We start from the raw sequence: 19,991 nt of genomic DNA, 5'->3' as shown, positions 1-19,991 counted from the left end.
CACCCCCTACTGATCAGCTCCAAAAGTTAATAATTGTAAAAAAGATTTCCAAATTAACTAAATTAACAAATTGCCTCATATACAATTATTGTCTTTTGAGTGAGGACACTCTGCAACCTTTATACTCTATATATAGGCTGAAGAGTCTTGACGCTACAGAGAACATTGCTAATACTTCAATTGGATGCTTATAGCAAATTACTAACACTTTACTGCGTTGAATTTCAATCACTTAAACTATTTTCTGATGTTTGTCAATGTCAGAAGAAAATAGAAATTTGCCGCTACAGGTTCAGTGGTACACTGTAGTTTTGGCTAAAACTGTTAAAATTAATGATGGCCTCAAATCTCATTGCCTTCCATAGGATTAGGACTACAGGGTTCGCGGATTGATTTAAAGAGATCCAAGAGGACGGGAGGCAAATCCTTTCAAAGGTCAATGTGGGAGAAATGTAAAAATGATGATGGGAGGTCACAGAAATCAAAAACTGACTGAAAACATTTGATTGAACTCCTTGGCAGGGGTCCGTATATCTGCTGTATGTGAGGGGATTTTAAATTCATGAATCTACAGCACACAGAGGTCAAAGGAGTCAGCAGCCATGAAATACAAAAACATTTTGGGTTAATCTAGTGACCGCTCCTCTGGTGGAGACTGAAAGACAGAAACACGCAACGTAAAAACCTTAAAACTATCACTCTCTCTTTTGGTAAATTGGTTCTCACAGTGATGGAGGTTGATGGAAGTGTGTTGGACGTCTGCTATCAGAGGTAAGACATCTACTGTTTTACTTTTGACTACTGTATTTTTCTGTATTTGTAAGTGTCCCACTTGTAATGTTATGATGCAGCAGTATATTTTCAGCTCAAAACCTCATTGGGATTGTCAGTAATTGGTCTTATTTAAGGACCTTGTGTAAGAAGTATTAAGATTTGAATCAATGTGATGCATCTGTAATTATCGTACTCTCTGGAAAGCTATACCACTTGAACTGTACCTATATTTCTGAAAGTATTTTAAACAAGGGACCTGAATCAATTGAGTAACTGGGTATTGTGAATATATCACCCTGAAAACAGTTACATGGGATGACATATCCCTGAGACAGGAAAAAGTAATGTCTGTATACAGTACTAGTAGACAGTACTTTGATTGTTTGGTATGTTCCTGTGATGCAGCCTGTTTTGATTTGTTTGTCCTTTGAGGGGATTAGTTAGACTGTGACCAAAGGTTTAAAATACTAAAGATTCTAATGACATCCTATGGTTGTAAATAATGCGTTCGTCAATCAAAATGTTGCTCTGTGAACACGGCAGCAATCCCACCGACAGTTATAATGACAGTTCTTGATAATTGATCAAAGCAAAAGTCATTGATCAGGCAGAAATGTCAAACATGAGCTGGTTCCTGCTTTTCAAATGTGTGTATTTGCTGCTTGGAAGGTTTCTTATAATTCTATCGAGGTGGCCCTTAGATGTGAAACCCCAAAACAAAACAGAAGAGTTGATAAATTCAGTATTTTGTGTTTTTTGTCTTTTTCAGTTGTGTTTTTTGTTGTATAATTGTGTGTCTAATGTCGTTATTAACCACACTTTGGACTGTTGTAAATCAAAACTACTTTGTGTGTGTGTATCTGCAGTGCTTTGTCTTCTTGCTGGTGTTGTGTATGTGTGTTGTGTTTGTAGCACGTGTGCGGATGAAGATGTTTTCTTAATTTGCTGTGTTTTGTATTATTGAGTGCGTGTTCTTACGTGTGTTGAACTTTCTCGGCCTTGATAATTTCCCCCTATAGGTGCAATTAAAGAGAGATGGACAGTTATGGTCTCATCTTCACAGTCAACACTGCACTGGTGTAGTTCCTCAGAAACACACCTACCTAGGCATGCTTATGGCTGAATGGTTAGATCTCACACCACATGGGCACACACATTGGTTGCCTCCCATCTGGCCAGACAATGTCACCTTTATTCCTTTCTCTCCTTCACTGATCAAATGGATCATTAAAGTTAACACCCAACCACAGAGTTTGGAGTTGACTGGATGAGCGGTTGAAAGAGAAGTCAAGACAGAGATGATGGACAGAGAGACAGACATATTTCTCTGTTTATTGCCAAGACATAGGCTACCTCACTCTGAGCCAAACAGTGAGGTATGAAGTGATAAATCTCAGCCTCTCACTGCCTCAGGGACAGAGGTGTGTTTTCCTCAGAGTTTTGAAAAGACATTCATAAATCAGTCTTTTTAATAACATGAAATATGGAATTGGATCTTACACCCATCCATTGCTTTATGAATAATTTTCATAGAGAAAATCAATACATCTACACCGCTTATCCTTTGATGGTCACAGGGCGGTTGGAGCCAATTCCAGGTGACAGTGGCTGGTGAGAGGTGGAGTGTCTGCAGGGGAAGGTCAGAAGGAAGGCAGCAAATTTGTCCTCCTCATATGTCAATACAGTTCAATTTAATTCACCTTAATGGACACAAAGCAAACGGTGGATTTGGTTATCGGCACAGAGAACATCACATCATGGTTTCCGCAACATCATAATTGCACTCATGTGATTTGGGGAAAAGGGGTGGACTGACTGGTAGATCAGCATTGCCATTACAATTTATTGATTACTTTGATTGCTGAAAATCCATCCATCCCTTATTTATACTGCTTATGCTCTAAGGGTTGCAGGAGGGTTAGGGGGATCACCCTGGACAGCTCACCAGCGTATCACAGGACAAACATACAGAGACAAACAACCATTCACACTTACATTCTCACCTACGGACAATTTAGAGTCACCGCTGTTAATTTTGAATTTAGTCTATAGAAAAAGATACTCGTAGATGCATCAAAACAACTGCGTGCACAAGTCAACATGTCTAGATCACTCTGCTAATTTGCATATGTCAGAATACAAAGTGCGTGCTCAGATATGTGTGAGTCATCATAATAACATCATCAACTGACAAACTGTCAGCGTGTTTTTACTGTGGTGTCTCAAAAATACATTACAAGGCCAGTTTCTCAAATTAAGATTCATCTATGTTACAGTTAACACTGACTGTAAACTCACCGTCACTACTTATGAATTATAAAAGGTTTCATAACATGTTCAAGCGCTGCACAACATGATATTGCAACTGAGAATGCACGAGCATTGGAGCAATTATTTCCCAGAAGACAATGAGACTTTCACCTAAGTGCCCCCTGGAATCTCTTCCCACATTACACCCTCCTCAAGAACTCCGTCTTTGGCAGAAAAAGCCTTCGGCAGGAGCCTCGCTCTGCAGAGGCCTTGCACTGTAACACAAGAGTTTATTCAATCTGTAATTAATCCTCCGTCTCTCTGTCATTCTGCCTCGCCCTCTCACTGAGGACAGGGTTTGTTCAAGGTATAGCTACGAGCGAAGGGTTCTGATGTTTTTCTGGTTCATCGGGAGGATAGGATAGGAATCTACCTGTATTGACATACCTCTACTCCCTCTCCCTCTCTCGCTTGCCTCTTATTTCTCTGCCTTTCGAGCTTCAAACCTTGGCTGTGAACGTTTCAGAGAAGAATGCAAGTTTGAATTTATCAAGAAAGAAGAAATTCATTGAGAGGCATTGCCGTGGATCCTCCTAAAACATGTGTAGGACCTACCTGATGGTTCTGAGATGATAGTTTACTTCACGGCCTGCAGACCACAGCAACCTGATGATAGGTACGTCCATCAATTGTGACATTAACTCCAGCTTCTCTTCAGCAGTGTTAGTGTGCTTTAGTGTAAATGGTGCATTTTTGCATGCTCCAAATGCTCACATACTCCTGTCTGTGTTTACATGTGCACATGTTTGTTTGAATGTGCATCAGTTAAGTGGGACTAGATCACATTTGAGACCGCCACTGCCATGGGCGAGCTCAGAAACTAGGGCACGGTGCCCACTCGCTCTCTGCCACGGGCTGTAATCAGTAGTGTATCTTATATCCCACTCAGACAAGTAACCATTCAGTGAGGCAAAGAAAGAGTGATGGAAGGAGGAAGGGAAAGGAAGGGAGTGCTGCCAGCTGCCACTGACTGCACCGGCAGATCTTTTTTGGAACCTGCTGGAACAGGTTTTTCTTTCTGTATATCTTATTGCTGGGCTAGCCTGGACGAGTGCCACACACACACACACACACTCACACACACACACACACACACACACACACACACACACACACACACACACACACAGAATTAGGATGATATGCCGACCTGCCAAAATGTGAATCCAGCCCATCAACCAGCTTTGTACATATTTAGACAGTCAATCTAATCGAAGTGGCTCACTGTCAGGGCGAGGGAGGCTTGAAGAGCACACGTCCACGAGCTGAAGATGTGGACAGAGGTGACAAGCTGAAACTACAAACCCACAATAAGAGAGAGAGGGCAGAGTCAAAGGTTAGGTGAGTTCATTTAGCTGGTTGTGCTCTGATATAAACTTGACTATATGATTTAAACTTTTTGACTCATGCAGCAGTGTACTGTTCCGTTCTGAAGCTGTTGGCACTGCTGCAGGAGCTGACAGCTGGTTCACCTCTGAGAATGTTTGAGTGGCAGCCTTCTCATGTCACTGTCAGTATATAGTTATGCTAAAGTGAGCATAAACCGCTGTTCTTATCTCCTGATAATTGAAGACATAAAAGATAATTAGCAACTTCATTAACATTTTCGTAAAACCGAGCTTGTGGTGGGAAACATGGGGCTGGGATTATGACACTTATTGTCACTAATGACAGACTCTGATCAGCTCTACACTTTGTACAAATAAAATCCGTTTAGAAATTAAATGAACTTAGAAGTAATCTATTATCTTTTATCAAGCTTTTATCTCCAGTATTATATTTTCAGCATCACATACCGTTCTCAAATATTCAGAAGCTGCTCCCTTTATTTTTGAGCATGATTTGAGTTTTGACAACTTCTGGTCAATTTATGTTAAACCAACTCAGGACATTAAGTGAGAAGAATTCACTTTTCTCTTCTTTCAATATGGCTTTTTTTTAAGTTGAACTTTAGTTGTTAACATGTTTTATATGAAATAAGGGTGCAATGTGCTTATATACTACTGTAAACTACTAAATAAGACTTTAAATAATTGTATTCCTATAAAACATATAATGTCCTATTTTGAAAAGCCAACTGAGTCAAGTTGATTGAAATTGATTAAACAAATTGAGAAAACTTATGACAAATTTTAAAAGTCAGTTCTATATACCAGCCTCCATTATAGTCATCACTGTATTTATTAATATGAAGAAAAAAACACGAGTTAATTTAACATAGTTTGAAGATGTAAAAGCAACTTCTCATCAGACCACAATCCGTGTGGTCTCCGGAAAATGTTCACCCTGAACACTGGGAAGTCTGATTAATTTAATGAGTTCGGTGAACTCTCAGCACCTCATACACTAAACTCATTATTTCTAATCAAAATACTTTTTACTAACTGGGAATGGAAATTGATTGGTCTGAAAATGAAACTAGTGGTCAAATAAACTAAAACGTATGTAGAATCATCATTAAATACAAACAAGACTTACAACCAGAGGATAACTTAATAATTATAAATAATTTTAAATCTCCACAAATTTTATGATGTTCTGAATCTCCATAAAATACAGTGATTGAAAGAGAGACATTTTCACACAGCCTTTAAAGTACTTCACAATATAACTGGTGCATTTCAGTTCATTGGAAAAGCTCAGATCCAGAGGGATACGCTCATTAACCAAAATAAACATTTCGATATGTCTGTTCCCTCTGGTTCTATCAGCCGCAGTGGTTGACCTTGTGTGAGTCAGTCTCCAATTATGGCCACGTCAAACTCCCACCTTGTAGAACTAATTCAAAGAAAGTTTAGAACATTAACAGATATACAAACAAGTTCAAACTTATGTGTTGATGTTATTTGTATTAATAACTTTAGAGCTGTACTCATACGGTCAAGAAATTATAAAAATAAATATAAAATAGATTTTAGGACATGGTTTGAAAAACATCTTTAGTGTATTATATATGCTAAATATATGCTGTAAATGTGCACTGTCATTTTATTATTTTCATGTGTATGTTAACTTAAAGGGAACCCTACACTTTTTTAAAAATATGAATAATCATTCATGAAACAAATTTCAAATGACCACAAATTGGTTGAATTGACTGGTAAATAGTAGTGATTACCAGTATTATGGTAGTGACACAATAGTACTGGTAATTACTGCTAATTGGGAAATACTACCAATTAGAATTATGTTTTAAATTGAAAGTCTAATTCCCTGGATTTAAATTTTTACACCACAACAATGCATGTAATTAAGCAAGGGTAAAAAGTCCCCTGAATGAGTGTGCCTTTTAAAACAATATGAATTTAGATCCACAATATAGATATGCTCATTCCCAACTGTGCTAATTTTATATTTGTTTGATACTTTTCAGAAGGAGTGAAAACATATTTTTCACACCTTTTAACACTTTAAGTATTACGGCTTAATAATTGCTCTATGGTTATTTGATAAATTAATGAAATAATATGGTTATTGGTTCACATTATAAATAAACTCTGACAACAACAACAACAGCATTCAAAAAGAAAAACAATCATTGACCATGAGGGTTCCCTGATTTGAAACAATTCCGACGCAGTTCATGTTAAAGCTGAATTAAAAAACAGGAATCAGATTTACCGATTTTATCACACATGATAGCAAATGTCTGTTGATCTAAATCATTTCCTGACAATATTTATAGGTGATGTCAGATTTTAAATAATTCAATGAAAGTTTAACACAGTTAGTTTTAAGTTTTTAATCCCCACAATAAAAAAAAAAACTTGCCCCACTACATGTAACATGTGACTCATTCATATATAATTACCTATTCATTGATATAAACGCTACGTGTCAGGAAGATTTGTGATACTGTATTGCGATATGTAAACCTCAACTGTTTTTCTTTTGGCCTCTTTGTAAGTTATCAGTTATTAGATCTAAGCCATGAAGATGAGACCAGACACTGTAAACTATAAACACTTAACAGCTACACAACACTGTCATGTTGACACTTTGATCTTCTTAAGTTAAAAACTTTTTTGATCTTTTTTATACAATGGACAAAGTTGATTGAATAGACTGAAATCACTGAGAGAGCTGTAATGAGCTTATGTCGTCTGCTGCTTATACTGTGCAGCATTAGGGGATATGAATAGTCCAAACGCCCCTATTCAAATTGAAGGTTTTAACATTCCACCTTTAACCTGTAAAATTTAAGTGAAAATTCAACTGAAACAATAGAAAAAGTACAATAACCTGATTGATCTAAAGTGTGCACACCCTCTTGTGATGTAAATCTTGTGAGCAAATAGAAGAAGGTTTTGAAGTAGCAGGATGTCTTAAAAGGAAATAGTTAAGCTTGATCTATCAAGGAGAAGATAAATGAGCAGTACTTCATACTAAACACATGTCTGAGTCAGGTTATTCTCTTTTATATTGGGTATTGAATCTGAAAACATCTAACCACAGTGTATGTCTGTTCTACACGTTTATCTGAGACTTGAGCTGTTTGTTTTGGGTGTTAACCCCTTCAAACACAGGCTGAGCTAAGCATATTCACAACCTTGGTTCTCTCGTAAGTGCCTATGAATACTATCAGACAGACAGTGCACCAAGCTGTCAGTTAGTGACGTGTGAGTAACAAGTCAACACACTCCATAAAACTACTTAGAGATGCAAAGATTTATAGAAGCGAAAATATCCTTTAGACTTCTCATAATTAGGGATGTGGTTGTGCTCAGAATCAACCAATCACATTCAACCTTTTAGTTGCGTCCAAATATTCGTGAAGAGGTTTCCACGCATGAAAGGGATCTCGTTGTTGAAAGGTATCGATCAGGTGAGAGGTGCAGGGCACTGGATATACCACTGAAGAACAGACTAAAGACCAGATTTACATGTGAACAGAATATGGTTCAGTAGTGACATAAGAACAGGATGTTCCTCAGAAAATTGATAAAAAAGAAAAGGTGAAAACTGATAATGGCAGCTGCCAAAAGGCCGACAGCTACTTTGAAGGAGCTGCAGGAATTTCTGGCAAGTACAGGATGATCCCTACATGTGACAACAATCTCATTTATTCTTCACACAGGTAACCTGGGCTGTGGGGTAGGAAGGGAAGTCCTGCAGTCAGTAGGCAACACAGAAGAATATTGTCAAGGAAAAAAAGCACAAATGTAACACAAAAACAACACAGCAAATCACTGTACAAACACCAAACTCACAGTGAAGCATGGCAGTGGCAGCATCTTCTTTTGGTGCCTGCTTGTCTTCAGCTGGAACTGAGGAGGCGAAGGGAATCATGAATATCTCGAAACACCAGTCGACTTTGGTGTAAAACCGTTAGAAAACTCAAGGTAAAGATGATCTCCACTTTTCAATATGACAGTAACCCTGAATCTAACTCGAAATATGAATCATCACCAAAAGATGATCAAAGTTTTTTAATGGCTCAACCCGTGCTCAGACTTGAACCCAGTTGAAAATCTGTGGGGCGACATGAAGAGGGCAGTGCACAGGAGATGTCCTCACATATTTCAGTTCATGCCAAACTGATGGAATCCCAACAAAAAGTGCTGTGACAAAAATCAAAAGGTGCTTCAACAAAGTCTCAGTTTGGGCACACTTATGCAACCAGGTTATTGTGAGTTTTTAACAGGATTCACAGAAACCTATCATTTTAAGTCAGGTCAGGTTTAAACTTTTTATAAACCAGAATGAATGTTAGATACACAAACTGTGATGTTTCTGTCTTGAAATTGCTGATAAATGAAACAGTTGATATTTTTCATGAAGCTGTATGCATCCAATTATTTTAAAAAATAAATGCCCAAATGTTTTTTTAACAAAGTTTCAGGTCCAGGGTATCCCTGCTCTATTTGTAAAACACAATCAAAAATAATTAACATGTTATTTGTATGAAATATTGGAACGAAACATGGTTCATGTTTAAAAATTGAGCAGGAACCATAGACTGTATATAAAAAGGCAGAAACATGTGTTTGGATGATGTGTTATTTCATCTCAATGGTTAGACGTGTTGTTAGATGAATGGAGTTAACTGGAGGTAATTCATTGTTAGAATATCAGATGCTATGCTATGTTACTTAAAATCTAATGTTCAAACATGAGACACAAACAACCTGGGGCTAAATCTGTACACACACACACACACACACACACACACACACACACACACACACACACACACACACACACACACACACACACACACACACACACACACACTCTCTCTCTCTCTCTCTCTCTCTCACCTATGCACACACATCACAGACGAGGTTTGTCTGCCTCAGCTTTATCTGGCTTTGTGTGACCCAACAGCCACGGTTTGTTGGCAGTTTTAATGAGCTTGCTGTATGTTGGGGGTTGAGGTTACCTTTAATGGAGCCTGTGCCACGTGTCTCTCACCTCCTCTTGGATCAGATAACACTTCTTCACACTCCAGATAAACCCCTGTCCCATGTACTGTACGTCAAATGGTGGAGTTAGTACAGAAAAATGATCTCCTGTTCCCACGCCAGCTTTTACACTGTCAGAGATTTAGATCTCAAAGGATCAGTGACTCCGTCTCAATACCTTTGCTTCCTGTTATGTGGCAACAGAAGTATAAATCAAAAACACAATATAAAGAGTTGAGAGGAACTTTTTGACAGCTCTTCTCAACACATCCGTTTAAGAAATCATTATAACCCCCAGTAAAACTCTTATTTCCTATCTTTGGTTTTTATATGAATTCAATCATAGACTGACAACGTATCTCCACCCTCTTCCACAGTCCAGAAATGACAGTAAAATATCCTGGATATGAAGGCTGCCATTGATGTAATTTGGAGACTGTGGAGTACCTATCGGGGGATGGAGCCATGGTGACAAGGTCCTGCTAATATACGCGATCAAGAGTCAGTCATAGCTGCCAATCATGATGTTTCGCCCTCTTCTTATAGCATCAAATAACTAATTAAAACCAAACATAGCACTTACGAACATTATTGTGACAAGAACTACCCTAAATGACAGAAAACATAATTAGGAAAACATTAATTTGACATGTACTCCCATCTGCTAACATGGAGGAAGCAGGGTTTCAATCAATCAATCAATCAAATTTTATTTGTATAGCCCATATTCACAAATCACAATTTGTCTCATAGGGCTTTAACATGGTGTGACATCCTCTGCCCTTAACCCTCAACAAGAGTAAGGAAAAACTACTTAAAAACCCTTTTAACAGGGAAAAAAGAACGTAGAAACCTCAGAGAGAGCCACATGTGAGGGATCCCTCTCCCAGGACGGACAGAAGTGCAATGGATGTCAAGTGTAAAGGAGAACATCAAGATAAAGGTTTTAGCAGCATTGATTAGGGTAAACATTTTGAAGTATAACTGAAGGTCAGTGAATTGGTGGATTAATGTCATTAATGGTCAAGTGTCTGAGGAGAAATACTATGTATCGAGCAGTCCTGCTGCAATCATAGTCCATGGTCAGCAGCCAGCAAGATCATGATCCACCATCAAGATCGGATGCCACTATAGTCCACAGTTATTGTCCACTGCCGCCATTAGGATCCATCATCAGCTGCCACCTCGGTCGTGGTCCACTACCAGTATCTGATGCCAACACGATAAAGGATCTGCCTTTGTTATCACGATCAGCCAGCACGATGCAGAATCCGCCATACTGGATCCACCATTACGACCTCTGATACGTGATCCACAGATCCTAATCCATGATGTGGCCACAGCCGCGGCCCTGGGTCTGCGGACAATAAGGCAAAGGGACTCCGGGGAAGAAGTCAAGTCAGTAACATGTATTGATGGGATATGAATTACTTTGATGTGATAAAGATTGAGAAGAGGAAGGAGAAGCTGGAAAGAGAAGCTCCGTGTGTCATGTGTCCCCCGACCTTCTAAACCTATAGCAGCCTAACTAAGAGCAGGTCTAGGACAAGCCTGGACCAGCTCTAACTATAAGCTTTATCAAAAAGGAAGGTTTTAAGCCTACTCTTAAACGTACAGATGGTGTCTGCCTCCCGAACTGAAAGTGGGAGATGATTCCACAGGAGAGGAGCTTGATAGCTGAAAGCTCTGGCTCCTACTCTACTTTTAGAGACTTTAGGGACGACAAGTAAGCCTGAATTCTGGGAGCGCAGTGCTCTAGTGGGTTGATAAGGTACTAACAGCTCTTTAAGATATAATGGTGCCATATTGTTAAGGGCCTTGAAGGTGAGGAGGAGAATTTTAAATTCTATTCTAGATTTAACCGGAAGCCAGTGTAGCGAAGCTAATACTGGAGAAATGTGCTCTCTTTTCTTGGTTCTTGTCAGGACACGTGCTGCGGCATTTTGGACAAGCTGCAGAGTCTTTAACGACTTACTGCTGGAGCCTGATAATAAGGAATTACAATAATCCAGTCTGGATGTAACAAAGGCGTGGATTAGTTTTTCTGCATCCTTTTGAGAAAGGACATGTCTGATTTTGGAGATATTACGCAAGTGAAAAAAGGCTGTCCTAGAAATTTGTTTTAAGTGAGAATTAAAGGATAAGACACTTAGGGGATCGAGACACTTTGGCTTCACTTTTGTGGAGCAGTCATGTCGGCCATCTTTATACACTGTGTATGAATCAAACAAACAACATGTAATATATTAATTAATACGTTTTTTATGTTTTTTAGAAGGGTGGGTTTTATCACCATTGCTCAATGTTTTTAATGTGTTTTCAATGTTTGTGCTATGCTAAGCTAACTTAGATTCTTAATTATCGTATGAAAAAGCACATTTCCCATACCATTGCTTCAACATTCTTGTGACCTTTTATTTAAATTGATGCAGCTCACAGCCTCTTTCATGATGAAGCATATTCTATTCAGACCCCTGTTGGATCAGTCAGTAACAAGACGCATCATCTGCTTGAAAAAACACCACATCATCACAATAGGACCACTCACACACCGCAAATATGGAAAATACGTTATTTAGATACATTTTTCTCAAACTGAGCCTGTTGTTTTTATCTCTTCTCGGGTGCAGATTTTGGTGCAGAATGTCAGACTTGTCGACGTGTAGCAGGTCTCAAACATCAACCCCTCAGGCAATACTACACACCTGTGAGCCCTGTGGGACGTCCTGCCAGCAGATGGCAGAATCACAGGTACTGAGCTGCCTCAGGCTCTACTCTGGTTTTAACCCCAAAAAACTTCTTTGGTGTAAAGTGTAAACAGAAAATCACAGCTGACTGGGGTTTGAGTCAAGTGTAGCTGCTGTTTGAAATGCATGTTTTAAAAATGGAAGTTACTTGTGAGTTGTGTTGAATATTCATTGAGAAACAGTCTTTGCTTTCCAAGATCCAATATTCTCACCTGCCATTTATAAGGATACATTTTTTTGAGGCAAATGAAATACAATTGTATTCATTATTTAAAAAAAACGACTCTTAATAATAGTTAACATTTTTGGGAAACATTGTTCGCTTTTGTGAGTTTTAAGTATTAAATATAGTAAATATAAAACTACAACCTGCAGGTGCTGAGCTTAGAATAAAGAGTTAAAACAAATGGCCTTGTTCATCTGCCCACCAACACCTCCGGAGCTTAATAATTAACGTGTTATATTGCATGTGTTTAATTCATGTGAAAACAATATTCTGTGTATATGACAGACGTTTGCTTGTAATAGAAAGCATCTTTATGTATTTGTTTCAAAAGGGGGGAAGACAAGAATAACAAAACTCAGTTTTTATGGTTGAGTTCAGTTTTATATAAAATTAATATAATCTGTATCGCCCATGTTAATGATCACACCACAGATTACTAAGGTCAGGGACGTCTGCTTCACTCAGCAGGACGCCTTCACCCTGAGGACCGCAGCTGTGAACAGGAGGCACAGCGCTGATGGCACCATGGGTTCAGGATCAGGGTCAGCAGTTGGCAGAGGTCCCGTCGATTCCGACCGATTCCACCCATACCGCAGACAGTACGGAGATGGAGCAGCGACGGCCGCAAGTTGCCTCCAGCAGTGCTCTTCTTCCTTCAGCTGTCTGCAGGAGGGGTTCAGTCCAGACCCAAGTTCACCGGGGTCCAGCAGCGAGGGGCCACCACCACCCTGGGACCAATACAACAGCAGCATTCAGGTTCCTGGTCTTATGTGCTACAACTCACCTGTTATATAGAATCCAAGGACGGTGACTTCTACAAAGTCTAACAATGGAAAGAAACAATGACTAATCAGAGATGCGTTTAAGATGCAATACACTTTGTTCCTCACATGAAAGGACATAGTTACCCAGACACACGCTTGCACACACAGTTTCACTTTTATTTTCTCTTACTTGCAGAGTTCGTACCCAGAGCTACCAGCTGTACCAGTGGAGCCCTCCTGCTTCCTGTCTCAGAGTTACCCATCTTACAGCTCATCTAGGCCTCTACCACAGGTGAGTGAGCGATCATACGTGCACACTTGGCTGCTGCAGAAGATGGGACGTATGTGATGAACAATAACTCAAGTGGCAGGTACATGGGTTTTCTTTCACGATTTAAAAATATAACAATAATTGATGAAAGACAAGATAATGCCAGATGTTGATGCGGTGTAAGAAAAGCATCTTTATAATTGATTATAGTTGATTTTATTGATTATAATAAACATACACTCAGTTAAAGCTTTATTGTGGCAGTTTATAGATCAATATATATGAGTCAATCAAAGCAAATGAAAGAAAATGTCAAGGAAATATCTGAGCCACATATCTGTATTTTATCAGCTTTCTGGTCATGATATGAATGTGTGTGCGTGTGTATGTGTCTGCTTGTGTGTTCTCTACAGGTCTCGTCCAGACTCTACTCTAACAATGAGCCTCCCAACAGCTCCAAATATTCTCTCCAAAGTCTCTCCACTCAATCTCATCAGGAGAGCATCACTCAGTCCCTCTTCCCTAAACCCATCTACTCTTATAGGTAAAACTGCATCACACTTCAATATATATATTTAACTCTGTAACAATTAAAGCATCAATTAAAGTGCTAATTAGAGAAATTCTCCTTTATCACTGCAGTATCCTGATCTTCATGGCTCTGAAGAGTAGTAAAACAGGAAGTCTGCCCGTCAGTGAGATCTACAGCTTCATGACGGAACACTTCCCATATTTCAAGGTACCACAACGTGTGTTTTTTTTTTTTAACCACACACACTGAATCTAACAGAATAAAAGAATCTCAGACTCAGTAGCAGAAATTGAAAATACAAAGTTTGGCATTCATATTGTCTAAATCTGTCCAGTATTTCAATATATCTTATTATGTATTATTAGAATAATTATTAAACTAGGCTAATCCCATTGAGATTTGAATCTGAGATTATCTGAGATTATCTTGACTACATCTTGTTGTTGCACTGTTTGTCAAACATGTTTCCTCTGTAGTTGCACCTCTCACAAACCTATTGGACTTTAAACGTTATCTGGTCATAGCATTGTCAGTTCTCCTCTGGAGATGTTAGAGCTCCGATTTGGTTTTAACACTGTTTACTTATTTTCATTTACCTGTTTCCAAGCAATCCCCCATTTTTATGCAGAAGCACAAAAATTATGTTTCCAAATGAAAAAGTTACTGTTCTTTAACCATTTTGATTACAGTCATAAACCAGGCACAAACATGGTTGAAATGAGTTTTTGTTGAAAAAACTAAATCTAGAAATGCTAGAAAGGCACTCAGAGAGTGTATACCTCCGTCAAGGCTCTATCTCACCATATTAAAGAAAGAGAAAAATTCTTGAATTCACCGATTTATTCTGATCTGCTCCAAAACATAATGGGTTATTCCTTGGGTCAAGAACCACACCTCCACCAAATTGCATGGAAATTGGTTTGAGAAATCCTGCTGAATGACAAACAAACACACATGAATGGTGGAGGTAATAAAGAGCCCCGTAACCACAAGTCTGAAATAATTGTTTCAGTGATAATAATGACCTCCATCACTTGTGAACTTAAAATACTTCACACAGATCAGATCAGACTCAAGGCTTCCAAACAAAATACAAGTTGTCATATTTGTGCTAAGACAAAACCCAGAACAGACCAAACACACCTAAAGCAATGCTACCAAGGTCAAAGTGTCCCACGTGTTTACAGTATGATCACAGTAAGCACGGAGCTGTAGCTGGTGCCATGGTTAAATATATTATCTTTCATGTGTTGAGTTGCCGTTATGGGTTGATCTGAGGCCTGTCTACCCTGTGTCATGAGGGCAGCATTCACACTGACTGAATTTGTAGCTGTTTAAGAGGAACTCTGTGTGTGTACTTGTTTTTGTTACCTCCAATATAAACACTGACCATGTCAGGACCAGCAGACGTCATGGGGACCATGAAGTTATAATGACACAGGGGAGACTGTCTTAATAAGGCAAATCTTAGTTTTGGAGGCCATTGTTAAGGTTCGGGGTAAGATGGGAATTGTGATTATGTTAAGGTTAAAATTGGTCATGGTTAAGGTTAAGGAAAGGGTGTTGGTTAGGCTGTACTCAATGAATGGAACTCAATGCAAAGTCCGAACAAGGATAGCTGCACAAACTTGTGTCTGTGCATGTGTTTGCACATGTTTGTAACAGTGGTTTCTCTGGTTTGGTAGATGAAGGGCTGATGTTCATGTTTGCCCAGTGTTTTGCTGTAAGTGAAAGATTTTCTCAAACCACATCTCTGTTGTAGCTGACATTAATTACCCCCATGAAATGATTTATGGCACTGTGCAGTGTGCAGCACCTGCAGCTGGGTGGCTCTGGACCAGCGGGACAGAAGCCTGTAAAGGCGTGAGGCTGGTATGTGAATTGGGATGGAGAGCTTGTTTTGTGTCTGTTTAATATCACCAGCATGTGTTTGTACGTGAGTGTATGTAGGCGAGTTCAGAAAAACAAGCCTTATCATTAAAACCAGATCAGTAACCCTGATATCCACAGTTCTTATCATTTCATTTAGTCAAGATGGTATATTAAAACTCGTCATAAATCCACAAACCTGTGATTTAATAGTGGTGAAGCATTCACCTGCGGTGTCAGACCTCGGTTTGAACCCTCAGTCGTCACAAACGCGGAAGATTTCGATAAGGAGTCAAGATATCTACAAATCAAATCTGTTCATATTCACGTCTGGAAGGAGCTCAAAGAGTTGCCACCAATTTATTATTCAAGAAGGTACCTTATTGATGGCTGCATTCCAAACAGCTGCCTGTGACCTTGAACACAGGCTGCAGAGCCATAGAATACACCTGACACATGACAGAGTGATACTCACTGGAGGAAAGTCAGGTGGATTTAGCAAAAGCTTTGAGATTCGTTGAAATAACTTTATGAATATTGTAGAGTTTGTGTGAGTTCAGTTCAGTTCAGTTCAGAGGACACTTGCTATGGCACGCACACATAAATCATTGCAGATTGCAGGAAAATGAATACATGTTTTAATGTTGCCTCAGGGGAGGGCATGGTGTTGGTTTCTGTCAGTTTGTAACAGTGCTCGGATTTGACTCAGTCAGTGAAACAGAGTCAGATTAAGGGTGAAGCTGCAACAAGGCTGGACTCTTTGTTTATCAATCCTAAACAATCATTAGAGAATGATTAACATTTACATCAAAGAAAATAAAACATGATCACAGTGATTTTAATAATTTAAGTACAAATTTGACGGTTTTAAAGGTTTGATTGAAACGTTTAGATGAGTAATAATTTAGTCAAATCAGATTTTAGATTTTTTCCATGTTTGAGAAAAACATGACAAATGGATAACAGGTTCAAGTTCATCAGTGAGAGAACATACTGGGTGACATTTATTCTGAAATTTTTAATAGAAAACTAGAATGCCAATCAAAAGAGTGCATATCCTCCACCAAGGCCGAACTGTATACCCGTGAATTCAATAAGTTCTCTAAATGTGTGTGATAAGTTTCTTTAAGAGCCATGAATTATTCTCTAGAAAATATATGAAGATGTAAAAAAACGCCCTATCTCAAAAAAAATTGGGATCCTACTCTGGATCCAAACCAAAATTTAATAGATTCTTCCCTGACCCATACCACATCCTTCCACCAAGTTTTGTGGTAATCCGTACAGTACTTTTTGCATAATCTTGCTCATTAATTGATGTGCGTTGGTTGCCAACTGGTTTGTCTTCCTTACTGTTCCTCAGTGAAGTATCTGGGCATCCAAAGCTTGAGAGCTATGTCTTTAACCTGTTTCATCCTTATCTGCGGCATTAAAACCTTCCCCTCCCCCGTCGTTCAGACAGCTCCCGATGGTTGGAAGAACTCAGTGCGTCACAACCTCTCCCTGAACAAGTGCTTTGAGAAGGTGGAGAACAAAAATGGGAACTCGTCCCGTAAAGGCTGTCTGTGGGCTCTCAATCCTGCGAAGGTGGCGAAGATGCAGGAGGAACTGCACAAGTGGCGACGCAAAGACCCCATCACTGTTCGCAGAAGCATGGCGAAGCCAGGTGGACCCCCTCAATACACTGAACAGCAAATCCATTAAAGAAACTGAAAATGAAAGTTTAGAATTCAATTTGATAAAGATTGATTTTTACTGTGAATTCATCTCAGTGTAAGAAAAAAAAAAGCACTTTACAGATGTTTGATTAAAACTGAATCTAATTGAAACTTGATTTGATCCTCACTTTTCTCTGCAGACGACCTTGATCGTCTTGTGGGAGAGAGACCAGACAAGCTCAGATCTTTACCTCCTTACACCAGCTCATCCCTCTTATCCAGAGTGACTCCATTTTACAGCACCTCCTCATCTTCTTGCAACCCGGCCCAGCTCCGACCGCCCTGCCAACCTGTGCGGCGTCCACATTACAACCATATTCTGCCACAGCAGCCCCGCTACATTCCCCCCACCACAGATCACCCCGGCAACTCATTTGCCCTGTGCTCGCCCTGTGGACAGCAACCTCCAGCTAGAGGCCTGAACTCATTCCTAGCAGGAAAGATGCCACCGGTTTATAATTCTGCTCTGCAGGCTGATTACAGTGTTGGCCCCAGGAGTATGCAGGACTTACTGTTGGAGGGAGATGCCAGTTATGACATTGACACGTTTAACACCTGTCTGACTGACCTGCAGCTGCAAGGTATGACAGTGTCACAGAAAACCAAACATTGACATTATCAGGGAATAAAAGCTCACAGGTACAGTCTGTATCTGTTTGTGTCGCCTGATTTAAGATCACTTAAAAATCTTACATATCTGACATTTGACCCCCAAAAGCTGATCATTTCTACTTTGAGTCCAATTGAATGTTTGAACCAAACTTGAATAAATTCCCTCAAGGTGTTCCTGAGATGGTGTATTCACAAAAGCGTGATTTGTAGGGTCTCTATGACCTTTACGTTTGACCTTCAACCCACGAAATTCGAATCAGTTCATCCAGTAGTCCAACTGAAAAGTTGTACCAAATTTGAAGACATTTTCTCAAGGGGTTCCATAGAAATCTTGCTCACAAGGTAGAAGTTCCTCCCTGAAACAGTTTTAAGATAAAAAAATGTTTGGATGAGGAAATTTAGATAATTTCAATTGGGAATATGAAATTTAATTTATCTTTTATCCTTCAACAGTGAAATAATTAATTTGTGGGAACTCAGCATTTTTGTCTTTTTGTTTTGTTTTAATACTTTCCAAAACACACCTGAGGTTCCCTCTTTGGTTTCAGGTAACCTCTGGGAGGAGTTGAGGGAGGACACCCTGGTGTCAGATCCACAAGTTACCGCTGCATCGCTGTCCACCCCCCCTGTCCTGCAGGAGCCCCACATCCAGACCGGCTGCCTGCAGGTGATGCTGCCTGTGGGTCAGACGTCACAGGTGACTGCTGTGGGTCGATATAAAGCCGGGTATGAAGACGAGGATGCCGGCGGTGGACGAAGCTTGGAGCAGCATGGCAGTTTGAATGGACTTCATCCTGTGGCTTATTCAGGGGTGGAGAACATGGCTGGTTATCTGACCTCCTGCACCACGTCCATCTCCTTAATGTAAAGACCTGACGGCTGATCATTGTCCCTGAAAACTGATATTTAACAGAATGTGAAAAATTATAACAAGCAGCTTTGTGCCAAAGTATTAGTGTGGTGGTTATTCAACCCACGAGATTCTCTGTGGAGGAAATGATGTAAACATATTCACTGTTTGCATTCACAAAAATATCTCTTATTACACATTTTTTTCAATTTCAAAAATATTCTTTCCCCCATTCTGTTTATTTACAAGAGATGATATATGGTTAATTAGCAAATGATATACAATATAATTGTAATAAAGTTCCTTATTGAATATGTTATTGTTAAATTTATTTGTGAATTTAGTTATTTATTTACCTTTTATAAGCCTCATTGTCACATTGTTATAAAAATGTTTCCTTATTTTAGATTTTAAAGACATTTAAAAAATACTAATAGTCTTGTTGTCATTTGTAAATAAATGTTCCTATCAAATTAAATATAATTGTCAATTGTATAGTTTGCCCTTTATTTTTGATCAGTTCCTTGATATCAGATTTATTTGTTGTCAGGGTTTAGTTGTTCCATATGAGAGTTTAAAAACACAAACACACAACATGTTAAAATGAGGACGTCCTCTTCTAAAGCACCTTGATATCAACTGACAAACCAGCAGTCAACACAACAATCAGTCTCTGATTAGACAGCTTCTCATTAAATAAATTCAATATGATATTATATTAAAAACAAACCTGTGAAATTGTATGTTGTATATTTTACTATATGTGACATTACTGGCTCCAGTGTCATTGGATCGGTGGAAAACGCTTGTAGAAGTCGACAGTCCTCAGTGTAGTAAGACTGTTCTTACAGAAGATGGCAGCAGAGACAATTTGTTTTTCCTTCGTTATGAGGCCTGATAAACACTGAGGTAAA

The 19,991-nt window shown here is 39.2% G+C and overlaps 1 protein-coding gene across 1 annotated transcript; it reads left to right on the top strand.

Annotated features, from left to right (window-relative positions):
* Positions 1 to 4,327: 4,327 nt before the first annotated feature.
* On the top strand, positions 4,328 to 19,487 carry foxn1 (forkhead box N1). The gene is made up of 9 exons (XM_034605317.1): positions 4,328 to 4,425; positions 12,119 to 12,239; positions 12,927 to 13,217; positions 13,422 to 13,517; positions 13,910 to 14,040; positions 14,139 to 14,235; positions 17,356 to 17,563; positions 17,756 to 18,196; positions 18,776 to 19,487. The coding sequence occupies exons 2-9, from the start codon at positions 12,132 to 12,134 to the stop codon at positions 19,093 to 19,095; spliced, it is 1,692 nt and encodes a 563-aa protein (XP_034461208.1). The 5' UTR covers positions 4,328 to 4,425; positions 12,119 to 12,131; the 3' UTR covers positions 19,096 to 19,487.
* Positions 19,488 to 19,991: the final 504 nt, after the last annotated feature.

The sequence above is a fragment of the Hippoglossus hippoglossus genome, chromosome 13, assembly GCF_009819705.1.
Source record: "Hippoglossus hippoglossus isolate fHipHip1 chromosome 13, fHipHip1.pri, whole genome shotgun sequence".
Classification (NCBI taxonomy): Eukaryota; Metazoa; Chordata; class Actinopteri; order Pleuronectiformes; family Pleuronectidae; genus Hippoglossus; species Hippoglossus hippoglossus.
Note: the sequence above shows the minus strand (reverse complement) of the source record. Positions and strands in the feature narration are given on the sequence as shown.

Excerpts from the sequence above, each read along its gene's own strand:
- foxn1 (XM_034605317.1), top strand. The coding sequence starts at position 12,132 with ATGTCAGACTTGTCGACGTGTAGCAGGTCTCAAACATCAACCCCTCAG. Across the intron at positions 12,240-12,926 it reads AGCAGATGGCAGAATCACAG|CAGGACGCCTTCACCCTGAG; the intron begins GTACTGAGCTGC and ends TGCTTCACTCAG. Across the intron at positions 13,518-13,909 it reads CATCTAGGCCTCTACCACAG|GTCTCGTCCAGACTCTACTC; the intron begins GTGAGTGAGCGA and ends TGTTCTCTACAG.